General features: G+C 38.9%; 1 protein-coding gene across 3 annotated transcripts in view; it reads right to left on the bottom strand.

The window, feature by feature from the left end:
• MYLK (myosin light chain kinase) overlaps positions 1-26375 on the bottom strand; it is a 158919-nt gene that overhangs the window by 43399 nt on the left and 89145 nt on the right. For 2 of the 3 annotated variants that reach the window (XM_009327136.1, XM_009327137.1), the window contains 5 exons: positions 21411-21527; positions 18307-18393; positions 6566-6616; positions 5215-5342; positions 1641-1794 (listed from right to left, as the gene is read on the bottom strand). In XM_009327136.1, coding sequence (XP_009325411.1) covers positions 1641-1794; positions 5215-5342; positions 6566-6616; positions 18307-18393; positions 21411-21527 — 537 coding nt within the window. Of the gene's footprint in view, positions 1-1640; positions 1795-5214; positions 5343-6565; positions 6617-15359; positions 15363-18306; positions 18394-21410; positions 21528-26375 lie in introns of all 3 variants that reach the window. The other variant, XM_009327135.1, reaches the window with a different exon arrangement.

Raw genomic sequence — 26375 nt, 5'->3', positions numbered from 1 at the left:
AAGAGCGATTTATCTCCTGCCATTCTTCTAGCTGCTATTCAGCTGTGTTGGGGCTTTGGTGCCAAAAGCTGTACCCAGAACAATGTATATGATGATTATTTGAGGACCAATTTTTCGTGGTGTTTATTTTTAACCTAGCTATACTTCTGACCTGCACAACCCACTGTTGGAAGGGGTGGTACAATTTATCTATGCATCATGTGAAAAATACTTATTCTATTTTCTTCTATTCTTGAATTCTCTGGCACATTGCTGGAATCTACTTGATATTTATACTCATTCATTCACTTATCATTTAACTGCAACGAAAGCCACAGATTAGATGAAAGAAATTCATTTAAATAACCAGGAGGCTTCTATTGACAATATGTACAGCAGTATGCAACTGAGGGACATTCACTCTTTCGCAGTGGATATTGTACTTGAAAGTGTGATTCTACTCATTAAACTTTGTATGTTATTCACTGGGCTGCTGGAATGGATTTCCAGTCCAACTTGGGTTAATGGTATTTTGCCATTGATTTCATTGGAATCAGTTTTTCATCTTTGGCCTTACATCCGCATTTCGTTACTTGCTCACTAGTCCACATATCTGTTAGGACAGCAGAGCCAATGCAGTTATGAGTGTGTGATTAGCATGCAGCCTTGCCGGTTGAACTAGAATTCATCCAAATGCCTGGGCAAACTCTGCCCTCCCCTGCCTTGTGCCAAAACCCCTCTGCAGGCCATAGGTAGCAGAGCCTAGGAACAGACCCCTCCCGCAGACTAATGTTTTAACCAAATCACCCTCTTTGCTTGTAGAACTTCCCTAGATTTCCCTGGAAACCATTTGCTGTGTATCCACACCAAGGTGGGTTCATTAGTCCTTTCACAGCTAGATGTCACAGCTCTAGATTTTGTCTGATACTCAAGCTAGCTGGTCTAGATCTAGGCTGCAGCTTTATCTGCAAACATACTGCAACTGTCTACCAGTCTACAACTATCTGCCACTGTCCACAGCCTGCTACAACAAATTTGATGGCCTGAATGTGTCATCTGACAAGGCTGTTTGAAGCTTTAAAATACATGTGTGTAAAAGCCCATATATGAAGGGCTCCATATTCAAAACAGACTGCCTTTATTCACTGCTTTCTGTCACTATAAAACAGTAGACAATGGTAGGAATTTCAATTAAAAGGATAAAATCTCCCTCCCCCAAGCAACAGGATGTTTTCAAATTTACAGTCTAATAGGAACCACCTCAATCCTTCCTGAACTAACAGTTTTAAAATTTGTAGTCTAGCAAACATCTGGATGCTGCAAACATTAAATGGGAAAAAGAAGTGGTATCTAACAAAAAAACAGAGACATGAGCTGTTTTTTTCTTGTGGTTTTTTTTTAAAGTCTGAGCTGTTTTGTAACTCCACCTGTAATTAGTAATTTTTCAAAATAAAACACGGTATAGCCCTACTGAACTTGCTTATAGTCCTCATTTCAATGTCACTGTCCAGTCCAGATGTTTTTTAAAGTACTAGTGTTTCATTTCAGTCTTCTTAACTTATTTGATTATTTTATTTAATTTTTTGCGTATCATCATATAGAAAGCAAATGTAGAGTGATGTCTGCAGAATGAGTATATATGGACATTATTATGGACTTACCAACAACTGTAAGGTTGACTTGTGCTTGTCTGCTGCCAAGTTTGTTCTCTACGACTAGGGTGTAACATCCACAGTGTTCCTGCTTTGTTGATGATATTGTTAGCTTGCTGCTGTTTTCAGCATTCTCAATTTTAATATATTCATTTTCTTCAATCTGCCAAATTCAAAAGAAAAAAAAAGATTTTATGGGATAAATTTCTTCATATCTGAAAGAGCTCAAATTACAATACAAGGTTATCCTACTGAGCGTTATCTGCAGATAACTCTACTACAGCAGTGAATATGTGCAGCTGGTAAAGAGTGTAATCGACACAAAACATCTAGAAATGCAGTGGAACATTACAATGGCTCCAGTCCTGCAAAGGCAACAGGGAGCACTGGTGTTGCTGGGACTCCATTAAGGAACAGGAGTGTCACTTTCTAACTCCTCTTTGACAGGCTGAAAGTGCAAACTGTGTAATTGGCAAAAGAACAAAGTTTGGTCTCACGTATCTCACAGAGACCACAGTGGAACAAGGGTTTAGCTCTAAATACCCTAACTCATTTGCCATTCCCCTTTAGAGGCCCAGTGTGTAAATCATCCATAGCTGTGACTTTTACCCTCTTGTCTTAACCAGCCTTATTCTGTACTTCCACATAAATCAGGGTAACAGTTTCTTGGGTTTGAACAATCAAAGATGATGTTGCCTGAAATGGAGATGTAATGCTACAGCTGTGCAGAGACATACAAAGCGCAGATTTAGCTTTCCTATAGCATTTTTATTTTCTAGAGAGGCAAAAATCAAAATCTCAGCTGAATACCATAAGCATATTATGAACTAGTTTTTAACTGAAACAAAGCTATCATAGCATAAATGGCCAAGGAGACTTAGATTTTAATCAGTATTAGCTTGAGACATGATAGATTATTTAAAAGCCTCATAATGCTACACTACAATTATAGAAGCTGTACACTGTGTTCTTATGAAACAGACAACATAATGTCAATGCCCTTCTTCCTCCCACCACTTCCTTCTTAGATAAGTGTCTCTTCCAACTCATTCTCAGAATGTCATTAAAAATGAAGGCTATTTAGTTTGCCTTATCTTGTCTCGTACATTCAGAGAATAAGAAATTACAAGGCTAAGAGCGGACTTCCCTTGCTTTCTCCTCAACTGAGATAGAACACATGCATTTCTGTATGCCCAAAAGTAACCTGAGAAAGATGCTCCTACAGTAACTCAAATAGAAAGTTAGCAAAGGGGATTATGTAGGATTACAGTTTAAATTATACTGAAAGTTGTTCCCCCCTGCCCCTATACTTTGTTCTTCTGAGATTCTACACTGGCTTATATGTTTTGCTTCATTAGAATTAGTCAAAGGGTAATAGTAATAAAAAAATCAGTCTAGTAGAACTAGACCTGCGTTATGCAGGGAAAGCCCTGCAGGCATGCAGAGAAAGCCCTGAAAGGATGCTCAGTGGCTTGCAATGGTTGCGGGGAACAGGAAGCTGGATCCCTGTGTTCCCAAAAGAAAGTCACTGGTCATAGTTAAGAAGCTCCAACAATTGGCAATGTTGAATGATGGACTTTGTTCCTCAGCTAACAAGGAGGCTTTCAAAGGCTTTCCCCTTTTTAGCTGAGCACAGTTCCAGCATCCCTCCACTAGACTGCCATCATGTACAACAGTATGGGTTACAACTTTGTGACATTCCCTTTCTTCAAGCAAAAGATATTTGTCCAGAATAGACCTGTGAGAGGCCACTGTGGCTCTCTTGAACCTGAGGGAATGTGAGGAAGGAACATGGAGAGGACCAGTCCCTCCTGCACGCTGCAGCATACAGTGGCAGGGCTGAAATCACAACTCACCACTTACTGGATCTGCTCAAATAACTACTACAAATAGCACCCAGGAAAATTGTAAGAACACTTGGGTGAGTTTCACTTTTAGGACTGGGAATGGAACAGAGCTGAAATCAACCACATCTATACAAGAGGAAGAAATCCAAGAATAAAACAATGTGTGGTGAAATATAAGTGAAAAAGAAAGCAAAATAATGGTGCGGCACAGTACATAGTAACTGGCTCCCCATTTAATTTGATAAATGAAAGACTGCTGCCCTCACTTGCCCTCCTACAGTGTTTATTAACCTTCCTGAAGTTTTTCCTTTTCTATCTCATTCATCTGCCATAATGAACCATTTAAAAATTTATATGTCATTTCAATGTATGATGTTGCAAACTTTTAGATTGTCTCATAGGGGATAACTAAAGAAGAAAGTATAAAGATGGTAAAAATAACGTTTTACAAAGGAAAAAAGGTGTAGAATCAGAGATTATGGATCTGATATGGGTATTATGAGCTGCTGGTCTCTGTTATCACATAGATTTTGAATATTAAAATGGCCTTGAAATTTATATTAATAGGATTGTTGTATTCAACAATGAACTCAGAATTCTGCACAAACCAGAAACTCACTTTTGGGCGGTACATTTTACCCATGTGTTAAGACAGAGCTCAGCAAAACAGGACACTGAATGTCACTGGAGCTTCTGAGACCTATTTTTGTAGAAATGAGTAGGCCACTTTCTAACTCCAGTCCTGAAACTAAGGAATTTTAAGAAAATATAGGAGTTCAGTAACAAAACATCCTTTCCCCTAAAGTAAGAGGTTATTTGGGGCTAGCAAAGATGGACTCTGGAATACCCTTTGCACTAGCAAACTGCTTTGAATTATTTCAATTAAATGCTGACACATCTGGATTTAGAGTCTAAACTTCCTTGTAGGAGGAGATGTTTTTATTTATGTTCTATAGAGTGCATAACGAGTTCAGAATGAAATAAACAGAATAGCAGCTACAGTACATATATTTGCTCTATCCTAACATGGCACTTCATCTTCCAGTTTGTACTTGCATACTGGGTTATTTGATTTAAAGTGGTTTTATTATTCCCTAAAGCAACTCTCTTTAGAAACTGCCCTTATGGACACATGTAATATAGTTCAAGGAAATCAATTCAAGTAGAAGGAACTTTAAACCTAGGGGGTGAGGGCACTCACGGCAGCGTAACTGCTGTTGTGCCTTGCATGGTGACATTTGTGTTGTAAGACATTTCACTCAAGCTTCTTATATTGCAGTTTGCCCATCTGACATAACTTTAGACCAAGCATCAATGAAAAAGAGGTTATTTTTGAAGGAGAGAAACGTTTCCTGCACAGATACTTTTCAGATACCTATACTGTTCACATCACATCCTTTAATTACGTGGTCTAAGGCTTTTCTCAAAGGAACAGTCATTTGTTACAGGAGGGGACAGGCAGCAACGGGTTTAAACTGTAGCAAGAAAGATTTGGGTTTGGCATTAGGAAAAAATTTCTAACACTATGGATATTTAAGCACTGCAACAGGTTGCTAATAGATGTTGTGAAATCTTCATCATTGGAACATTTTCAGCAGAGGTGGGAAAACATCTGGCACGAATGACATGGACTTTGCCAGTTCTTGGGGAAGGGAGATGGACAAGATGGGCCACTGCAGTTCCTTTCCAGCTCTACTTTTTCAATGATTGTTAAAACAGACCAGAAAACAATGTACCTGCTTACGGAATTTCATCCAGGTGCAAGTTATGGGTGCTGTTCCTACCACCTTGGCAAACAGTTCCACTGATTCACCCGCACGGACTTTTCTGTCTTCTGGGAACTGAGTAATCTGAGGAGGAGCAGCTGATGGGGAAGAAAAAAAAAATCTCTCTTTAGGTGACAATACTTCCTATTTTTCTTAAAATTCAAAACGCATACATCTCTCAGCTCAACAGTTTCAGAGCAGCATTTGAAATCCAGATTAGCAGTTATCTGTTGCTTGCAATGAAACAATTCTGTGGACATTGTTAATTCTACTGTAGCGAAGCAATAACAATCTACCTGTCAGAAGTTTGCTCACCCAAGACCAAGGTACAGAAATCCAAAGGCCAAAAGCATTAAGACCTACCACCAATTCCAAATATACAGCTTCCAAAATTTTGTGTTGGGTTTTTCAGAAAAACTTATTTTTTCTTTTGCACTTTGTATTTTTGAAGAATGGCTCCAGCTAACTTCGTATCAATTTGCATGTGCTGAGGGGGTCTGCAAACCTGCTCCCTAATGTCATCAACAGCATTCAGAAAATTTAAGACTCATGAAGATTCTGGCTTCAGTAGCCAGGTAAACATCATGTGGGACATCTATTAAAGAGACAAGGAAGGAAATCGATGTCTTTCTTCATCACACTCAATTTTCCCATGAGCAATGACAGATCCTTCTGTTTGTGTGTTACAGTGCTTCTTTTAAATCTTGCAGTCCCATTTATACTCCTCTATGTCTGGATCAGCTATTTCTCCTCCTCTTCCCTCTCAGTACCCGAGTATCAATAGATGGCAGAACATCTCTTTTGCTAATAGTGCTACTTCCTGAGTCTTGGTTGTGATGCTGAGTGTGCCAGACCCCTGGTAGCTGCTAGGGACAGATGCCAGAAATACCACAGTGCAGACAACTTCAGGGTGAAACCTGTTCTGTTGCTTTACAGGAGCAGCACGGTAAAAAAAAAAAAAATCTACTCATGCAGAGGTGGTATTCTGTGATACACAGAAAAATCTCTTTCACTGAAGGCTAAGATGTGTTGTTACAACACTACTGCTGACATTTGGTAGGATCTTGCTATAGTTTATTCAATAGTAACTTTTTTGCATGCTCATAATTTAAGTCTTAGTGCAATGTAACCTTATGAACGAGTTTGAAAAAAGGACTTTGCTTTCCAGTTTTCTCCTCATAGAACTTCACACTCACTGTTTAATCACACATGCAAACAAATTTAGTAGGCAAACAGCTGTACTTCGAAATGTGGTGTCTGTTCTTTAAAACTGTATTGGTTTATTACTTATTCCTACAGGATGACATATGCAACAAATTACCTGCTTTTGGAGGAGTTTTTGGAGCTGGTTTCTTCTTCACTGTTGCTTCACCTAGTTAAAAAAAAAAGTTAATTCAAAGGTGAGCTTTAGAAGGTACCAGCTTAACTGCAAAGCTTACATCCATAGCAATGCTTTGTTCGCAGGTGAAAATCTAGTATCTTCTTTCAGCATATTAAACCCCAGAATTAAAAATACTTTGTAAAAACATTTTTCTTATCCTGAATGATCCTCAGAATATTCACAGTTGAAGCTGGAACTTTTAAAAGAATCAAAGTAATCTGCTATACATCTCCCATACTCTGTCATACTCCATTCCTTACAGCAGTTTAACTGTGGTGAAAACACCGGGCCAAGATCCATCTCATACTGAATTTCTGCTCAGATTTCCAGCATAATCAATGCTGAATGAGGTCAGTTAAAACTAGGGTGGTTAACACCACATACTACTTCTTACACCACTTGTGAGCTAGCAAAGAAGCAGCGATATACAGGCAGTAAACACTAGTATCACCCCTCTGCCACATCCTCTTCTCTAGGCAGGGACAACTTTTTGCTACATTCACAAAAGAAAGGGTCAAAACAGAACTTGAAACCTGGGCACATAAATATTGGGAAGACAATGTTCTACAAATTGTGAATGGTAGGTAGAAAGAAAGTAGAGAAGGCAGTAGGTAGAAAATGACTATTAACTATTTTTCACAAAACAAGAACTAGGGGCCACCCAATTAAATTACCAGGCAGCAGGCATAAAAGAAACAAAAGAAGTATTTTTAAATATAGCGTGCATAATCTAGGTTCACAGACAAGTAATGTTTTGCAAGACAAAAACATAAACAGGTTCAAAAAAACAAATTCACAGGAGTTAGGTCTAGTGGTGGCCATTAAATGTAACAGTCTGGATGCCTTCAAACCACTGAATTCCAGAAGTGGAGGGGTTCATTCCTTTTAGAGCACTCTCTTTTTATCTGCTATCCTAAGCATCCTTGTCAGAGGATGGCTTCTGCTGTGAAAGGACATTTCTTATTTTCTTATGCTCAAGTACGCAGCTTGATTGAAGTAGTCTGGCTTTTAAGATGTTATTGCCTCCAACGGAGGCAGTATCTCCTAAGTGCTTTTGAATATCTGGCAGCATATACATAGGTGCCTAGTGATAGCTGTAACAGTCTCAAAAGGTTTTAATTTTTTGTTTCATTGTTTATTTAAGTTATTTCAAAGTAGCAAGATACTGAACAGCTAAAAAAACCCTCAAAAATCCACCAAACCAATAAAGAGATTCTTTTATTTTAACCCCCTTTGCTACAGCAAACTACAAGCCGTGCATGATACCCAGGGAACACATCACCTGATGCCCCATGAATAAGGAGCCATGAGTTGTGACCCCACCATGGGAGTCTAATGTTATAGCTCAAGCAACAGACAGATGTGAAGATTGATTTTAAGTTTTGGAGTCACTGGAGATAGTAACTCATGTGCTATAGATTGTTAAAAGACCAAATGCTTTAATAAATATATAATGGTTTAGCTGTTAACACCAGTGTTTATTCAGTTCATTCTGGGGAATATTTCACTATGCACTGAATACAGAAGTTGTTGCCACCTTCTTTTTGTAGACTTTCATTTCATAGTAATTTTCTCTCAAAGTATGCTTAGCTTTTACGTGCTCTGGCTTTATTGATTTTGTTGGAACCAGAAACACAATACTGGAGAGGTAGGATATTCTTGCAGTACTTACAGCTGATCAAAAAGGAATAGTTGGATATCTCCCAAGGAAGCCTTTCTTCTATGACTGTCAGCTCAACAGAACTAGTTAAAGGTTTAGAATTAGTACTTGTGAGGTGTTTATCCTACTATAACTGGACCACCAGGGCATGAGCTAGGTATCTGTCCTGCCATGTCATCCATGTGGGCTTAACCCTGTTTAATGAGCAGTAGAGCTCTTTGAAGGTCTCCATTTAAAAGGACCCATCACATTTCGGGCCACGAACAGACTGACGTGTACCCTAGCTGTTGTAGTAAGTGACAGCAAATATATTTCCAGCTCCTCTTTCCTGCCCAAGCTGTATGAGCAACAAGTGGTGTTTTCAAAGCAGCTTTCCTCTTTGCCATTGTATGGTCACACCCTGAGCTGAAACTCTCACTTATTTCAGGCTGTAGTAACAGTTACATGGATGAAACTACTTATATGATCAGGTGCCAGCTGGAAGGGCTGTAGAGTCTGGCCTATCATCTGCCATTAAACAACCCTATTAATGGAAGTAATCCATTAGTTATTCATTAGATGCATAATCCCATGCAAAGTAACTCAGTTATATGATTTAAAAAAAACGTAAAAATTTGTGTGTGTGTGTGTGCTGTATTTGACATCAGATTCTCTGCTCTTCTCTAAACTGAGAATGAAATAGCTGTTGGATATCTCCTCAAAACTATAATGGCTTTTAATACAAGCTAAAGCAATGACATGAATTTGATTACTTCCACACTCCATTAAGCCTGATACGGACAAAGAGCACCATCGATGAGGAAAAAGCACCATTTGTAAAGTGCCATCTTGGGTTGCAGTTACTATTGCTATTTTTCAGAAATGTCCCTGCAGACAAATAGGAGGAAAAGCAAATTCCTTAATCCAGCATGATTTTCACTCAGCTATCACTTCTTGGCCTACATTGTATATTTGTTGCAGTACCTTAGTTAACAAGCAAGGTGCTGGTAGAGTCATCACACTCTCCAAATGTTCATGTTTCACTCTGACTGTTAATATCTGAAGATTTTTTTTTCCCTCCTGGCTGACAATGTCATTCTCTGCCTTTGCACAATACATGTACAGAATGGATAGCTATATACTCGGATACCCCTCTCACTTTTCTCTGCCTACTATCAGCCACTCTGAGTTCATCACGGAAGGGACCCCAATAACATAATTTGTTCATTCACAACTACAGTCAGTGACATTCAATTCATCACTGTTAAAAAACAATGTTTCTATACAGGCTAGGATGTATAATGAACCACCAGGTATTACATTTAGCCTGTAAGTGGAATAAGTGCATGGTGTTCTTCCTAGCCCTGGAATAACTAAGGGCTATGCTTAAGACAGTTTAAAAGGCTCTCACCTCAATGAGGATTTCCATAGCAGCAAAGCAAAGAACATGAATCCATCACCTCATTCAGCTAGGGTACTGCTTCTTATATGTAAATACAAAATTTTTGTTTAATTTTTAGTTTTTACCCAGCAGGACATTACATTCGCTTAACTGAGGATATACCGACTGTCACTGGACTTCATCAAACCATGCAGTTTGCAAAGGGTTGCTGGAAGGTCTGGCTGAATATCCTGTTTTGCAGACACAAATAGCCTTGAGCAGAAATGAAAGGAAGGAGCAGTGTGGAAGGGGGTAAGTACAAGGATGTGTCTCTGGATCTGTGAAGCTGACTTCTTTGGCTAATGGTGTACACTCCACTGTTCTTAGATCTTCCTTAAGAATACCAGCTCATCTCATGTATCTTTTTGAAACGCAACTTTTATTTCAAAAGCTGCTGGAGGCAGTTAGTGAAAAAAATCTAATAAGATTACCCAAAGTTGACAAGGTCAAATGATTGTTTTCATTAAAATATTTGAGCCTCTTGGAAATGTTAGTTCAAGTCTGCCTCTGCTGCTCTTTAAAAAAAAGACAGTTTGTCTCTCTTTTGATATTTACATTGAAACAGGCTGAAGCTGAAAGCCAGCCTGGAAGCAAAAGGACATAATATTTTCTCCTTAAATGAATCTGCCATCTAGAAACAACTTAATGTAAATATTACAAGGTTGGTATTTACAGAACTTTATAGGCAGGTTTGTCTCTTAGAGAGCTTGGGCGGGGGGTGTGTGGAAACATAAACTAAAAAAGGGAAAGATCCCATACAGGCTGATAGCTGTGGGACATTTGGTTGTGCTGTTCTTTGCCCTGATGTTGAATTCGTGAGAGCAGATATGTTCAGAAGCCTCCGTCTTTCTTTTTTGTTTCCCTTTTTTGGAATTTTACTAAAAATAGGCATAGCCCTCCCCTGAAATGGCTCTCTGCACAACTTGCTTTCATAAAGCATGAAGTAAAACTCTTACAGTTTGAAAAAAACATCAGTACTCAAGATAGCATTTCCAGCCAGTCCATAATTCCTACTGTCTTCCTTGAGGGACATGCCTAAAATTATGTGCATATCTTCTATAGTGATGGATTTCAGCACCTGGTAAACAAGTACAATAAATACCTAACTCCATTAACCGAAGGAGCAAGACACTTCCCTGCTTCTGTCTGCTTGTGGAATAGCCTCATTTGAGCTCAGGATAGGAGAAGGGTTAATGACATACTCTAATAATATAGTCACATAGAAAACCATTTTCCCCTCATGCAAAACTTTTCAAGATTTCATCTTCTGAGAGGAACTACACTCTTTTTTTCAGAGTTCCCTTTAAGAGAAACTGAAAAAAGAAGTCATGTCTATAACATGTCAGATATCATGGTAACAGGAATATTTATACAGGAGATGGAAAACCCAGATTCAAGTCTCTGCTCCTTCTTCCCCATCTCACTTGAATGCTTCAGATGTGTGGGATGTGACATTATGAAGTCTCTCTCTCCCACATGTAAATGAATCACAGTGTAACCTCCTTCAGACCCTTCTGGGGATAGATATCAGGGTCTGAATCAAAGGTGACTGTTGTCTGTAAAGCTTTACCACTCACAGCCATACTAGAAAGCATGGAGTGACTGAGACAGAAGTACAGAAAAAATAAAACACTTGGCCTTGTGGTCAATGCAATGAATTATTCAGTTGTATCCTTGCTTCTGTCACAGACTTCCTTGATGGTACAAAAACTTATTACAGGTATAATAAAAAACTTAGCACAGACGAGATGAAATAGGAGAAAGATGATGGCTACAATTGTAGTAGAAAAAGACAACACATCATTACTTACGAATTTATTCATACATTCATGAACCTATGCTAATTGCTACAGAGAAAAATGACAGTGACAATGCACTAGCACCAGTATCTTGAACACTTCATCAAGGTTTGAAAGCTTAAGCAGTCCTGCTTCATTGCTTCTCAAGGAGCAAATTCCTCATACTGTTTCCAAATAACTGTTTATTATCTAAATACAATAAAATAGAAAGCAACTCTGGCTTAAATTTGACGACAAGCAGAAATTAGGAAACTAAATGCCATACAAGTCAGTTATTTGAGTTTGCGTGTTTCAGAGCAGTTTTTAATAGCTTTTATTTTTTTCATTAAAAACAACTGTAATTTTGTTGCAACATCCCATATTTAGTTTCTAAATCATGCAGAGATTGTCCTCTAATTGAAAAAAAATCCAGCCTACTCCTTCTCAAAAAAAAGAAAAAAAAATTAAAATCCAGGAAATACTCTTGCATTCCAGTCAAGAGAGAGCTAGCATATACTAGCACGCTCAGAGCTTCAATAATGCAACATAGTACACTGAAAGTAACTCAGTATTTTAAAACACCTCGGCTGGAGGAAGAAACAATTTCATAGCAGTTTAGTAGCAATTAAAGCAATTGCTACTGCTCAGATTCTGCAATTAAAGCAAATCTGAGTCGTGCAGAAGAGATCCAGTATCAAAGAGAGCTTACAAACAACCCAGGTCATGTGAATTCCACTAAAAGCTCTGGTGGGAGCAAGACAACAATGTTAATTTCTTAAATATAGATTTAATTTTCGTATTTCTCATGTCCTCCGAGAACAGCTACAATTAGATGCTAAAACGCTGTGCCCATGTGTGTAGGAGCAGCAATCTAAACCAGGTTACTAGCCTGCTACCCAGCCTATTAAGTAGGAAAATACTGTCAGGTCATTTGGACATTCAGGACCTCCAAGTTATTTCAGTGGGAAAAGCTAGGTGTTATGTGCTTTTGCACATTAATTAAACCAATGGACTTAGGTCCCTGTTTTATAGAGAAGAAACTTCAGTCAATGCTTCTCTTACATGCCTCAGATCTGCAATTTCTAGTCAATGACTTAACTGGGAATTAACGGTGCATGGCACCTCTTCTGTTTAAGGCCACGTTGCAAAAACTGTACTCATCTTTCTCTGCATGAGACAGTCAATAAACATTTCTGTCGTCTTCTGTCAACATACAGCTATGTAGGATGGACTGTATGAAAAACACATGGAAAATTCTGTTCTGTGCCAACATTAACTCAAAATGTCGGTATGGTGTGAGCTGTAAAGTAACCTGGCGGAGATTCAAAATGCATACCTGGCATTAGCTAAACAGTGCTGAACTGGGCATCAAGGAGAAGTGATTTACACAACAAATTAGTGTTTCTCCATTGCTCTCTTTATACATACAGTAACTTAATTTTCTTTTCATCTGTGGAGGCAACCAACCTTCAGAGTCACCAAGTTAAATCTTACATTGCCTTTTTACTTCAGCTAGTTTGGTTGGCCTTGTGCCCCAGCTATTTACCCTTGGACCCCAGTCCTGAGGAATAAAGTCAGCACCTTTCACTATTCAGAGTTTCAGAGAAATCATATCTAGGTCTTAAAAATAGCTCATGGCAATGTTATTTACATATACTAAAAGAGGAAGTTTCAGCTTCTCTTAGAAAAAAAGGTTTATTTTTTTTCCTTGCAAAAGTTTGGTCAGAGGCTTCTCTAGCAAAGTAACTCATGTTGTTCCAACACACTAAGTACTTGCACTCACTGTGCAGAAAATGTCTTGGTGGTTCTTGCAAGAGCCAGGAGTAGAGCAGCATGGACCTTCTGGGAAATGAATGGGACTGAGAGAACTGGTTTGAATAGACTCACTGACCCTTAAAAGCATCTCAAGACTATCCCAAAGACCAAAGAGGACAGCAGCAGCACAGTCACCGGATCACAGCTGCTACACAGTGCTCTTATTTCTGCAACTAAAAGAACATCTCTGACCTGATTATTTACTTCCTTAGTAACTGAGTTCTTCCCTTAGAAAGTGGCAAGTTTTACACTGAGGACAAAACAGTCTGACATGAAAGGAAGATTTTGAAACGTTTTATATTCATCAGTGCTGTGTTTCATATTCTATTGATAGAATGGAAATCAAGAAAAAACTTGAAGTGTTTACTGATTTATTTATATATTATCTAAACTGGACACATCAAGTTTAATGTTTAATGACATTTTCTTAAAATGGTGCTTGTAGACTTGGATTCTCTGACAAGATTGTTTATTAAAGAGTAAATAACAGAACTGTGTGCTAATCGCTTGGCCACTGACTCATAATTTTTCCATGGTAATTAAAATGCTTAGAATCCCACCCACTATGGAAAAGAATATATAAAATGATAAGGACTCCTGTCTGACGTATTTACATTTGTGACATGCTGCTTCAGAGATGCCACCGCTCAGCCTTGCATTCAAGTACCAACAACGTTGAGAAATCAGATCTGGGAAGATAACAGTGCAGCCTTCCAGAGGACTTGATCTGGACAGTGTCACTGGCAACATTTTATTAACAACTGTCAGCAAGAGAATGCAGCGTTACTTAACCAAAAATGTGTTTGTCAGGAAATCCATCAGATTTTATATAGTAGCAGATATAACAGATGTATATCAGCAAGATACCAAATACTGCTAAGTAATGTATTTTGGGCCCCTTAACTTGAAGGTGTGTGGAGGAAGTTCTTTTCTTTGACGTAACTTTATTTTTCACTGAACAGAAGAACTTACATTTGTGCAATGAAACTCTGTGCTGGGTCATCCCTTCAATGTATGTGGTTTGAATATGAGAACAGCGGGTTTAACAAGTGTATTACTCAGACAAGGGAATCCAGGATATCCTGCTAGGTTTTCATACCACTGATTATGACAGGTGATAGTTGCCATTTCTTAATATTTACTGGAAGGACTGCTGTGAATTAGCCCTACAAAAAACAGTGGGCATTTCTTTCCAAACACTTTAATCCAATGCTTAGATTTAGGAGGGTTGTTTTCTAAAGCATTAAAGCCAATTCTTTTCTCAGTAGCAACGATTGGGATAAAGTTTCTTCCTACTATAGTAAAGTTATGTTGCTCTGCTCTCAGCCTGGTGAAATTTAAGAAATAACATCTAACTGTTGTAATATGCCTTTTCTCCCAGTACATCTTGAAAAAACAACTTTGAAAAAAAATCTGCTTTTTGGAAAACTCATGTTTTATGTAAATTTTTGGGATGTCAGTTTAAAAAAATCTATAGTAGTTTGGATGTGGCATGCAAACTACTCACAAGACTGAGGATCAAGAAAGTTGGGCTCTAGGCCTGCAAATGAATATGTGATCTTGGGCTAATTGCTCAAGTTATGATTTACTGCTGTTTTGGTCCTCAGCGTAACACACATTAAGGAAGAAAAAATTTTAGGAAGTGTGGAGTAGTAATAGATTTTTTAAAAAATAGAATCTTTATTTATAAACCATCAAATCCTTATTTACTCTTAAAAAAACCTCAAGAAGCACTTTGATTTTTTCCACAGTCTGTTGGGCCAAGAACATTTATTTAATAGGGACTGATGATTTTGCTGGTGGCCTTGGTAATTTAAGCAATTCCCTTTAAGCCTAATTTGAAGTAACTTCTAATTTCAATGGGAATTGGGTGCCCACATCCCTTTACGGAAGATGCTTTCAAAGCTCCCTAGAGAAATGTTCAAGTGGTGAGAATTTTTAGCTTAGTACTTTTGCTGCAGGGTTATGTCAAACTAGAAGACCCTTATATTATCCACTGATTGTTCTGGCATAGCATGGAGTATGCAGTATGATAAATAATGAAAGGTTCCAATTTTCCACTGCCTCTTCTAGTCTTTTCTATCTGTGCAGAAGAAACATAACACTTTATTATTCTAACTCAGTAGCATTTCACATTCACCTAGCAACGACACAAGTGACAAAGCCTAAGTCAGTACAGTCAGTGAAGAATGAACCAATTCCAACATTAAAAAAAGAGATGTCCTTCCTCCATTCTTCCTCAGGATTGATTTCACTCAGATTCAAAGCTGGATCTGTTTGTTATTCTCAGAAACATTATTATTTATTCTATGTATCATTACAGAGTTGCATTCTGCAGAGTCACAATTATTACTAAATTCTGGTGACAGAATATTAATTGTAAGCAGAAAGAAATGCATCATAATTTTCCTAATTTGCTACCATGGGAGCAATCTCTCTGCACGTAAACACTGCAAGCATCCATTCAGAGATATCGTTAAACATTGAATGCTATAAAGCTGCCTTCATAGATGTTTTTCTGAGAATAACTGCGTATTCTAAACCAGAATCTAGTATGTATTGCATTTCAAAAGAGGTAATGCCCAAAATATTACTTACTATTGGATTTCTGTAGCTTACAAAGCCCAAGTTTCTAGTAATAAAATAACGTTGCCAGAATGAGCAGTCAAATGACCTCAGTCAGCAACTATTCTACAGTGAGACCAATTCTACAGATTAACATACTGACAACATTCATTCTCTTTCACAAAAAGAAATGTATTGATCTTTGCTTTCAGGAGCTAAAATTTAATTACTTTCCTGAAGGTTTCTACTAGGGCAAAAAACAAGGATCACTTATAATTTATCTGAAGGGAGAAAAGGTTGACATAGCTGCTAACCATGAAATTTGACTTGCATTTTCTTACAGAAAATGGAAAATATGGATTTTTTTTCTCCTGAGAAGTATTTCTAAAAATGACAGAGAGTATATATCTTCTGTACCCCATATAGTATATACCGTCATGACTGAATTCACTATTCAAAATTCAGAAGTTATTCATTGGGATTATTAGGAATTTTTGTTCTCTATTTCTTCAATATCATTCCTTACACTCTGCTTGCCATTAGGACTGTTGGTGAATTGATGTGGCAACAAAGACTAGAAGAGATCAGAGTAAAAATTTATCTCCTTATTAGACTGGGACATCTTACTTCACAGTCATTCTTTATTAACCTTCTTTTTGAGAGAAATACAGTAAAGATGCACAAATATCTGACTCATTAAGCCATTCTTTTTCAGGTAAGGAACTTTAAAATCTCTATATCTGAAAGGAATTTCAGTTTAAATTGAAATTGTCAAGTCTACTGGATCAGTTTTGTATATTTTGCCCCTGACAAACGTACAAATATAACACTCATTTCAGGCAGACAAATACCGACAGTCCTCAGAGACTGAGGCTGAGATGTTAAAAACCACCCGTGGAATCTCTGCAGCCAAATCCTTTTAAAATTAAATATGTATTTTTCCACAGTTTTCCAAAAGCTCTTCCAAAGCCCAGCTTCCTAACATTCTCTCTGGTTACCTTGATGTTTTCAGTGCAACAGGAAAGATGTTTTAAAGGTATTTTGAAAAAAGAGCTTATGAGAAGTTCAAGAACTTTAAACACTGATACAATACGCCATGGAGCAACCTTAAGAAAACCATTCACCATTATTTCAACCTTCTTTTCCCAATCATTTCTGAAGCCAGAGTTGCTAGCTTCTGTTTTGCTATCTATATCCGCATATTTAGACTTAGTTCCCAACTCACACTTTCTCCTGGGAAAGCTGCAATTGATAACACTGCTGGGAGGATCAGAGGAAATGTATGCGTTTGTGTGCATAGAAAACACTATTCAAAACTCTATCCCGTGGAGCTTTAAATGGCTTTAAAACTTTCTTTTCTATTGATGTTCAAGAACAAAATGATTGTTCCTAATTGCTATTATTTACAGCATTTGAAGCTCAGATGCAGAGGTGGAGCATGTCAGTGTGACCCTTCGCACACCTCCAAATGATTGGCTGGAGGGAAAGTTATAATGCTCAGCCAGCAACTCGGAAATAGATGCAGCCCAGGGCATAGCTCTAAGTCAACAATTCCAGAAGCACAATTATTACCTGTGATCATCAATCATTACAAAACTGCACTGCTGAAAGCAGCTGAAAATGTTCCATGCTGGAAAATCAGATTATAGTTTATTTTTTTTTTTTTTTTTTTGAGAGAGAATGCTGGATAATAAAATATTTCATGTTTCCATTAGAACTGTGTCTTTACATCTTTTTTAGGAACTCACATGGGGGACATCTTAGATAGACAACTTTCAAAGTCCAGTGTTTGATTTAAGAGATATTTGTATCCCATGGACACATCTTAATTTCAAAAGTAGTAGTGGTATTAGGAATTTCTAAACTGACATTATTGCGCTGCCTTTACCATTTAAAGTTTCCTCTTAATCAAATGCATGTATGCAGAGTAGCAAACATGGGAATTTATGACTGATTGTTATTTCAGAAAGCATTAAAAGCAAGTAAAGCATTTAGGCTTAAAACAAGGAATGTAAAATTCACCAAACTACTCCCCATGGTCATGGAAAAAAGGACAGACTATGCTACAGGACATTTCAGTCAAGATACCTTGCCTACCAATGGTAAGACAGTATATTGTCTACACAGGACACAACACGAAGCAAACTACTCGAGAATTTCTGTGCTCTTTGGGAGGCAGCCAAAAATAAATTTGTGTCATAAGTTCATTGCACCATTATGGAGAACTGAGAATAGAGCGGGCTAGGTCTGAACTCACAGTTTCAGCACTTACTTCTAATCCCCACAAGGCAAAAACTCATTTCACATGACTTATGTGCAAGGGTTAAAGAAACAGCACAAGCTTCTGATACCATGCCTGCAAATAGAACGGAATGACCACAGAATCCCAAAGCACTTTTTTGTTTCCAGTGAAAAGGAAGTAATCAAAATCACTGTCACTTACTCTCTGTTGACAGCACAGGGGGAAGTGTGGTCTTAGGCTTCTTGGTCTTCTTCTCAGTAGGCTTTGAGGTCTTTGTCGATGAGGCATCTGCAATCAAAACAAATAATAAAACACAAATCCTATTTAAAAATCAGTAATGAAAAAGCTGCACATTAGCGTCAGTTTGGTTTGGATCTTTCTGCAAAGTTAGAGGAAATTACTGTCCTTTTGGTTTTTAAGAAAGATTTTCTGCACAGACTTGCTGGAGAATGTCACATTCTAAAAGGAAGAGGGAGCAGAGAGGGAGAAGCCCTCTATGAAAGCAGCTGCACTGAGAACCTGAGAAAGCAACTAGACAAGAGGCACCATCTAAGCTGATAGGTCTATTTTAACTGAATAGAACAAAGTACAATGTGCACAAAGCTGCTTTAGGCAGTGCATGGAAGAGGGAAACAGAGGCATATTTGAAGCATCATTTAATCCAAAAGAATCTCTTGCCACATCAGTCTTCTATTCCATTGTCTATGTGATCTATATAGATGAACACATTTTGAAAAGTAGCATTTCCTCTGTATGTTTAAATCTTTCCAAGAAGATATGATAACACGTTGGTTCACTCCTAAAAAAAGGGCAAAAGGGACACCACAGGACTCAAGTTTGCTGGATTTCATTATTCTCAAGATTGCACAGCTCATATCCAGCAACTACTCAGCACTGCAGGCTCCACTAACAGCTGAGAGTCAATACAAGCTGTCTTCTGTGTGTATCCCATATGACATAGACACATATAACTGGAAAGTGCAACCTTTTTTCAGCAAGGTTATCACAGGTCGAGCATGTCATATAATGCAAATCCTAACAAGCTCCACATGTCAGATTGTTTCATCCTGACATTTCTCTTTGGAAGAAAGATCCCAAATCTGGATTGTGATCTCCACAATAGCTGTATCAATTTATAGCTTTCAAATATTCAGCCTTCAGGGGATTTGTGCATGAGATAGCTGTTTGAAATTTAGTTACCAGAGAAAAGATAACAAATGTTGTGGAACCACCTATTTTAATCACGTACTTGTAGGTGCCAGAGCATGAAAGTTGGTCTAAGTTTCCTAAAAAGTTAACAGGGGAAGACAGAATCTCCTAGGAAACAATTCAGAGCATAAGGCTGGGCTAGATCTGAGTTCAGACACTCAGATTCTACAGATTTGTCCCTGAGCTAATTTGACAACTGAGGTAAAATACTCCTCCAATCTGATTTGAGTCCATGGGGCCAAAATGAATACAATGGTATTTATGGTTACTTGTTGAGTCTAAAAATCAGCATCTGCGATGCTGACAGCAGACTGAGTAGAAGGGAGCAATTTTAATTGTTGGTTTAGATCACAATTCTAATTTAAAAATAACAGTCATCCCCTCTGCCAGTCACAGACACGGGATATCAAATGGCATCTCTCCTAAATAGCTGGAGTTTGCTGCAGCGTCATTCCTCAAAAACCTTTTCTCAGCCATACAAAGCAGCATGCCAGTATGGAATGGAAGCCAGTATCAAGGTAAGGAATGTGATCATTCTGGTGTCTGGTATTATGTGAGCAGATAGCTCCTAACACCATAGGTGCCACTACCAGTGTGACTACCAGACAGCTGATGTAACACCATTCACATCATCATGCACTGAATATGTCATGAGCTGACAGCCTCCCATGATCAAGACTTCGTAAGCCAAAGTCTACCTCCAGCCTCCTAGAACATGCATTGCCCAGCAGGAAATTGGAAGTGGGAAATATGCTAAGGGAGGCTTCAGGAAGAACAGCAACTACTTGAAGGAGATCAAAAGATAAAGTCAAAGGAAAAAACACACAGGTGACTGAGACATTTAAAAGATGATAGGGCAGCTCTGGAGAACTATTGTGTGCTAAGCGCTTGATGATCTGATCCTTTAACCCTCTGCATCTGTGGTAATTAAGGTGCTACAGGGTACTAGATTTTGCTTAAAGCGTCTTCTTGATAGTCTTCTTTGAACTTCAGTGCTGGTAAAATGTATTACTTTAAATTATGGAAATATAAACAATAGCTTATCAAATATCTAAGCCAGACTACGTTGTGACCATGGTATCATGGAAGGTGCCATTACAGGAACCAATATAATTAATTGTAATTATATGTATAATTAATTCCTTTTCCAGCTACATGAAGATTGACCCTTACTGATGGAGTTACAGGATTATGTTCTTACCTTGTGTCATGCTACATTAGGAAAACAAATAATAGTTTTCTTTTCTAGACCTCCTGCTCCAAATAACACATCTGCAACACAGCTGTGAAGGCTTAGTACCCAAGATCTATGTTATTGGGCTTGTTGTTTAGTTTTGTGTTCTTTTTAGTTACAATGGAAAGTATCAGAGTATTCAAGGATGAGCTCATCAGAAGGTGAGCTCATAAGAAGCACATTTGGTTATTTGAAGTCTCTTAAGTAACTTAAAGTCCATGGCAGTTTTAAAAGTCTGTGCTCTCAACCTCATGACAAAATATTTGCCGAAGGCCAACACTACTTGGCAAGAGTACAGTGCCATCAGCATGACTGAGGCTGAAAACCGGTACCTCAGTCAGCAAATTTTCCATGTTCTAAGACTATGGCATACAAGGGAGGTTGAGCTGCTAATTTGTTTATTTTTACTCACTTCCACCAGAAAAAAACAAATGACCAAATGTCATTGAATGCAAAGAATTGTAAAGTTCTAGACTGAGAAATGTGCCATACATAGTCCTGAGGCAGACCAGTACCCAGGCTCACCCCCCGAATTCTTACATGCTCTTAAAGAATGCATACAGCTCAGAAGCAAATATTCATGGGTTCAACTTACTGCTCTAAAATCCTTGTAGAAATACAGTGGGCAGCAGGAGAACATAGAATATTCCACAAAGCAGCCAGAGCCCTTGGCTCTGTACTGTCTCTCTGCTCACGCTCCTTTATGGTAGACATTGAAATACATATTGACCGAAAAGTGCAGGAGGGAAGGGGGCAGAGTTCTTTTTTGTGTATGTGGTTCATAAAGGCTGGTATAGGGAAATACAGGGGGGAAGGAGGCAGTTCTAAGGAAGGGTTTTCCCATATCCAGCAAAGTACTTACCTTCTACCAGCACTTTGCAAGCACATTCAGCTCTTCCTGCTGCATTCTCAGCTATGCATTTGTATTCACCCCTATCTTCAGGCATGGCCTTCTCAATGGTAAGTGAACACAGTGTCCCTAATACAAAGGAAGGAGAGATCAAATGGATGTTATGTTGCAGTTCACAAAAACCTTAGTGCTATTAAGGAACAGAATGCATCAAATGATTCAATCCTTTACTACAGGTGATCTTCACTGCTAGAAAAAGATGTTTTGGCCTTAAAAATTCAACATCAGAATTGGAACCTTATTAATGCTAAATAAAATAAAAACACATTGATAGATAAATTGAATCTTATTGCTGCTCCCTAGGATACTCAAAGCTGTCCCTGCAGCCCTGAAGTGGTTAATGGATGAGGGTAGAGAAGACCCAGAGCAGAATCTCTGCTGCTGTTCTTTGTCTTATAGCAGGGATAAGAAGTCCTCACTCTGATGGTCTTTTTCCAAAACTGTTAGTAGTTTAGGACTGTAAATAAGAGGGCTTCTGTCAAGGGGCCATCTGCAATATTTTGATTCAGCCTTATCTCTAGCACTCCCATGAGCATCCATGTGTGAAAGTAGAACTTCAGCTTAGTGCCCAAGTTTAGAAATGACACTGAGAGCCATTTTCTTTTTGCTTTAATTACTCAGAGAACAAGTGTCTGATATTGTAAAACATCTGTTAGAAAGTCCAATGGCAATCAAATTTGTCACTGCAACAAATCCATTTCTTTTCAAACAAAAAAGCAAAATTTGACTTCATTGGGTTTGCAGAAACAGGATGCGACATAAGCTCTGTAGTTACCAAGGGAAGCTTGGTATGACCCAAGGGAAACACATTTCCTCTTAAAAAATAAAACTCTGTGAACCAAAACAGAAGCTGTTCCCAGTAGATGGGGGATGAGGAAGGGGAACTATGGTTTACCTAATCTCTTACGCTCACTTGCATTGCTTGGAGCAACGAAGTACTTCGCTCCCCAGGGGAGAATCCCAATTAAAACACTCCAGACTTTCCCCTTCCAAATATCCCTCATTAAGTGAGGGCGAAGTGTGGGCTTACTTTCTCCTTCCTCACTGGAAAGCCTGTCCTGTCCCCTAAACACAACCCAAGACATTGTGCACTTCCACCCATTGCTGTTAGCTTGTCTAGAATGCCTCTACCCTCCACCTATTTCAGCCGCAGTAATACCTTCTCCCCCTCCTCCATTTACCTTTCTCACAGTCTCTCCTAAATAATGGCAAGATTGGATAGATGATCTTTTTTAGACGTTTCCCCTCTGTCCTGAGACGTAAGGAAATTTCCCAGCATCTCTTGCTATTTGCCACCTTTCTCTCTGTGTTAACTGGAGGCTGCCCTCCGCTTTTCAGAGTGCCTGATCCCAGGCTCCCCATCAAATATATCCCTTGTGATGTGGGAGATGGCACAGGCACAGATGACACTGGTCCTTGGAAAGGACATTGAAAGGTCCTTGAAAAGAACACCCCTTTATCAGAAGAACTTTGAGAGTTTACTGGCTCCCCTTGGAGACTAGACCTCAGTTCTGACATGACAATTATGCTCTGGCATTCAGATTTTCCCTCATTGTAGAACTGGATGTTATTATTCAAGACAAATCTTATAAAAACCATTCAAATGGTTCTCAACAAATTTGCTTTGCCAGACACACACAAGGGTTAGAAGAAAATGAGTTTTTCCCACCTCCTTATCCTCCACAAAACCAAGAAGCTCTAAATAATGACAATTTTCCCCCTGAGAAACAATGTGAAAACTATCTCAGAAGAGAACTGACCCCTCACTCACATGTGCTGTGCTCAGCCAACCATAGGGTGAAAAGAAAAGCCACGTGCCTTCTCTGAGGCAACTCATCTTCATGAGTCAGGCTGAGCCAAAAATGTCAGGAGCTACTGTTCCATTCCAAATGGAGGAGGGACACTAGAAAAGTATTCTTGCAGGCCTCTAGCAAATATAAATTCACGTGTCTGCTGTTTAAAGAGACAACTGGAGAGCAAGCCAAAGACAACCTCCAGTCTAAGAATTCATATAAATCTATATAACATGATTAGAAAAGATCACACATTAGAACCTAAAAATGCTACTGCAAAAGAACATAAACTATGGAACAAAGACACATACATATGAAGGAGATCTTTGGCCACCTTACTGCAGGGAAGGAGTCTGGTTGATAAGGATAACTGGATCGTTAAGGGACTGGAACAAAGCAGCATTTACTTTAATTTTTGCTGGAGTTTTCTACCTGCTCAAAAGCCCTTCCTCACCTGCATGCTAATCAGCTCATTGAAGACTAATGTGACATAGGGTCATTCCTCACCACTCATACTGTTGCAGCGTTGTCCATACAGCATACTGCAGCAATATGTTAACACCTTATGAGAAACACTTCCTTATGCAGCATATACAAACAGAAACATCTCACCCTAACAATAAGTCATTCCCCACACTTATACTAAAATCTAGAAGCAAATCCTAGGGTTTTCTCATGAAGATCCTTGACTTGCTACGTGCATTCAGTGCTGTGTTAGTTTTGCTTTTAGAATCCAGCCCTGGCCCGGCTGCATGGCAGGGGTGTGACTGAAGCTGCATTTGGCTTATTCCACTGGAAGCAGAGTCCTCATGAAATAATGTCAGTCTTACTCATTCCAAAAGAATATTTATATGCGTTGAATTTTAATGAAGTTATTTTGTGAGAAGGAGGATGAAGGAAATCTATTTTTTCAAGGGCTGCATCCTTTTTCTCCTGACTTCCACCCCCCTGCAGCAATAATCTGCATCCTATTTGCCTCCACTTCTCCATACTCCCCAGCAACTACACTGCAACAGCACATACAAAGTACATGGGGATTGCTGGGCTTGTTGCTACCACCAGATGCAACGGTGGTATTCTGCCCTCAGTGGAGGAGTGAAGGGGAAATGAGATAATTTGTGTCAGCAGGGAAGTGATCGTGCCCCTCTACTTGGCACTGGTGAGGCCGCACCTCGAGTACTGTGTTCAGTTTTGGGCCCCTCACTACAAGAAGGACGTTGAGGTGTTAGCGCATGTCCAGAGAAGGGCAACGAAGCCGGTGAAAGGTCTGGAGAACAAGTCTTATGAGGAGCGGCTGAGGGAACTGGGACTGTTTAGTCTGGAGAAAAGGAGGCTGAGGGGAGACCTTATCGCACTCTATAACTACCTGAAAGGAGGCTGTAGCGAGGTGGGTGTCGGTCTCTTCTCCCAAGTAACTGGCGATAGGACGAGAGGAAATGGCCTCAAGTTGTGCCAGGGGAGGTTTAGATTGGATGTAAGGAAAAATTTCTTCACTGAAGGAGTGGTTAAACATTGGAACAGGCTGCCCAGGAAAGTGGTTGAGTCACCATCCCTGGAAGTATTTAAAAGACGGGTAGATGAGGCGCTTAGGGACATGGTTTAGTGGGTATGGTGGTGTTGGGTTGATGGTTGGACTCAATGATCTTAGAGGTCTTTTCCAACCTTAATGATTCTATGATTCTCCTTTATTTAGCCACTAGTTTTCATGAAACTGTGGACTACTAGGACTTAGTGTGAAATTGGCCAATGGTTCAAAAAAGTATTAGCCAGTCTGTGTCATCTGTGTAAGGGGAGGCTGAGAGAGCACATGGCTGTAGAAACCTCATTTTCTTAGAAAACCAGAAAAAAAAACCCAAACAGGCAAAACCTGATGAGATTTCATAAGGACAGGAAACTCCTCAATAGGCCTATGTTCTGTGATCTAGAGCTACAGTCAATTCCCGAGGCTAGAAGGCCAAATGTCTTTCAGTGAAGTATTTGGTATTTCCTCTGCGAAAACCCTTCATGACCTGAAACAAGCTTATTTTCTCATAACTGCAAGAAAGCCTAGACTGGTTACTCCAGTTGGGTATTCTGAATCCTGGCACTTCACAAATCCCAGTCAACTAAAATAATTTGCTATCAATTTTGTCCCCCCATCCCTCCACTTTTTTTTTAGGAACCAGCCCACGGACAGTCTTTAAAACACTGTCACAAAGGGCAGGATTGGAATAAACACGAATACTAGGATCTTCCACTTAGACATTGGAACTGGTGCAGCTCTAGAAAAGACCTTAACAGCCACAGAAGCTGACAGTTTACTGGAGGCTCTGGTTTAGATACACAAAGCCTTTCCCTTGCATTTTGAGCTATTAAAGGATTTTCTGACTTACTCAAAAATAGTGCAAGCCAGTTTAAAATATCTCTAGGCTTCTGCATTCTTTCCATGAAACTCCGCAGAAAGTCAACTTCAGATATAAAACAAATACACAAATCAACAAAAAACAGCTCCTGAGTCTAATTCCCTGCACTGGCATCTAGCTGGCCAACCTCCTGACTCCTATCTGTGATGCAGACTGAATTTTATGTCTTTCTCATTTGTATCCCATGGGATAAAGAAGTACTATGGAGTATTTAGGCAATGTTAAAAAATACTAGGCCATGAGAAATTGTGCCTAGGAGTCATAACAAATTTGTTAAGGAACTCGTTGGCCCACTGGTGTTAATTTTCTAATAAATCACAAATTTTCTGGGGAAGTGCAAATATGTGCTAGCATCACAGTCATGTTTAAAAATGGCAAGTGGGTTGACCTGGCAGATATTGACTACAGTTACAATGACAACAGGCAAAGTAGTGAAAAAACTCACGTGAGTTTCAGAGAAGAAAAAATGTCAAATTTAATTGTTGCTAATTGATACAGTTTTAAGGAAAACAATGTAAGAAACCTACTTTCATTATTCATGAGATTACACATTTAACTGGCAAATGTATCTGTGTAAAGGTAATTTTCTTAGTCTTTACTGAAATATTTGTCTTATCTCACATTATTCTGCTTGTAATTAATGCTGTATTACTATACTAATGACATTCATGTTAGGAAGAGTTAGAGCTGCCAAAATAAAGATCTCATGAAGAAGCTGACAA

The sequence above is a fragment of the Pygoscelis adeliae genome, unplaced genomic scaffold (genome assembly GCF_000699105.1).
Source record: "Pygoscelis adeliae isolate BGI_AS28 unplaced genomic scaffold, ASM69910v1 Scaffold227, whole genome shotgun sequence".
NCBI classification, from domain to species: Eukaryota; Metazoa; Chordata; class Aves; order Sphenisciformes; family Spheniscidae; genus Pygoscelis; species Pygoscelis adeliae.
This window is presented reverse-complemented; position numbering and strand designations above follow the sequence as displayed.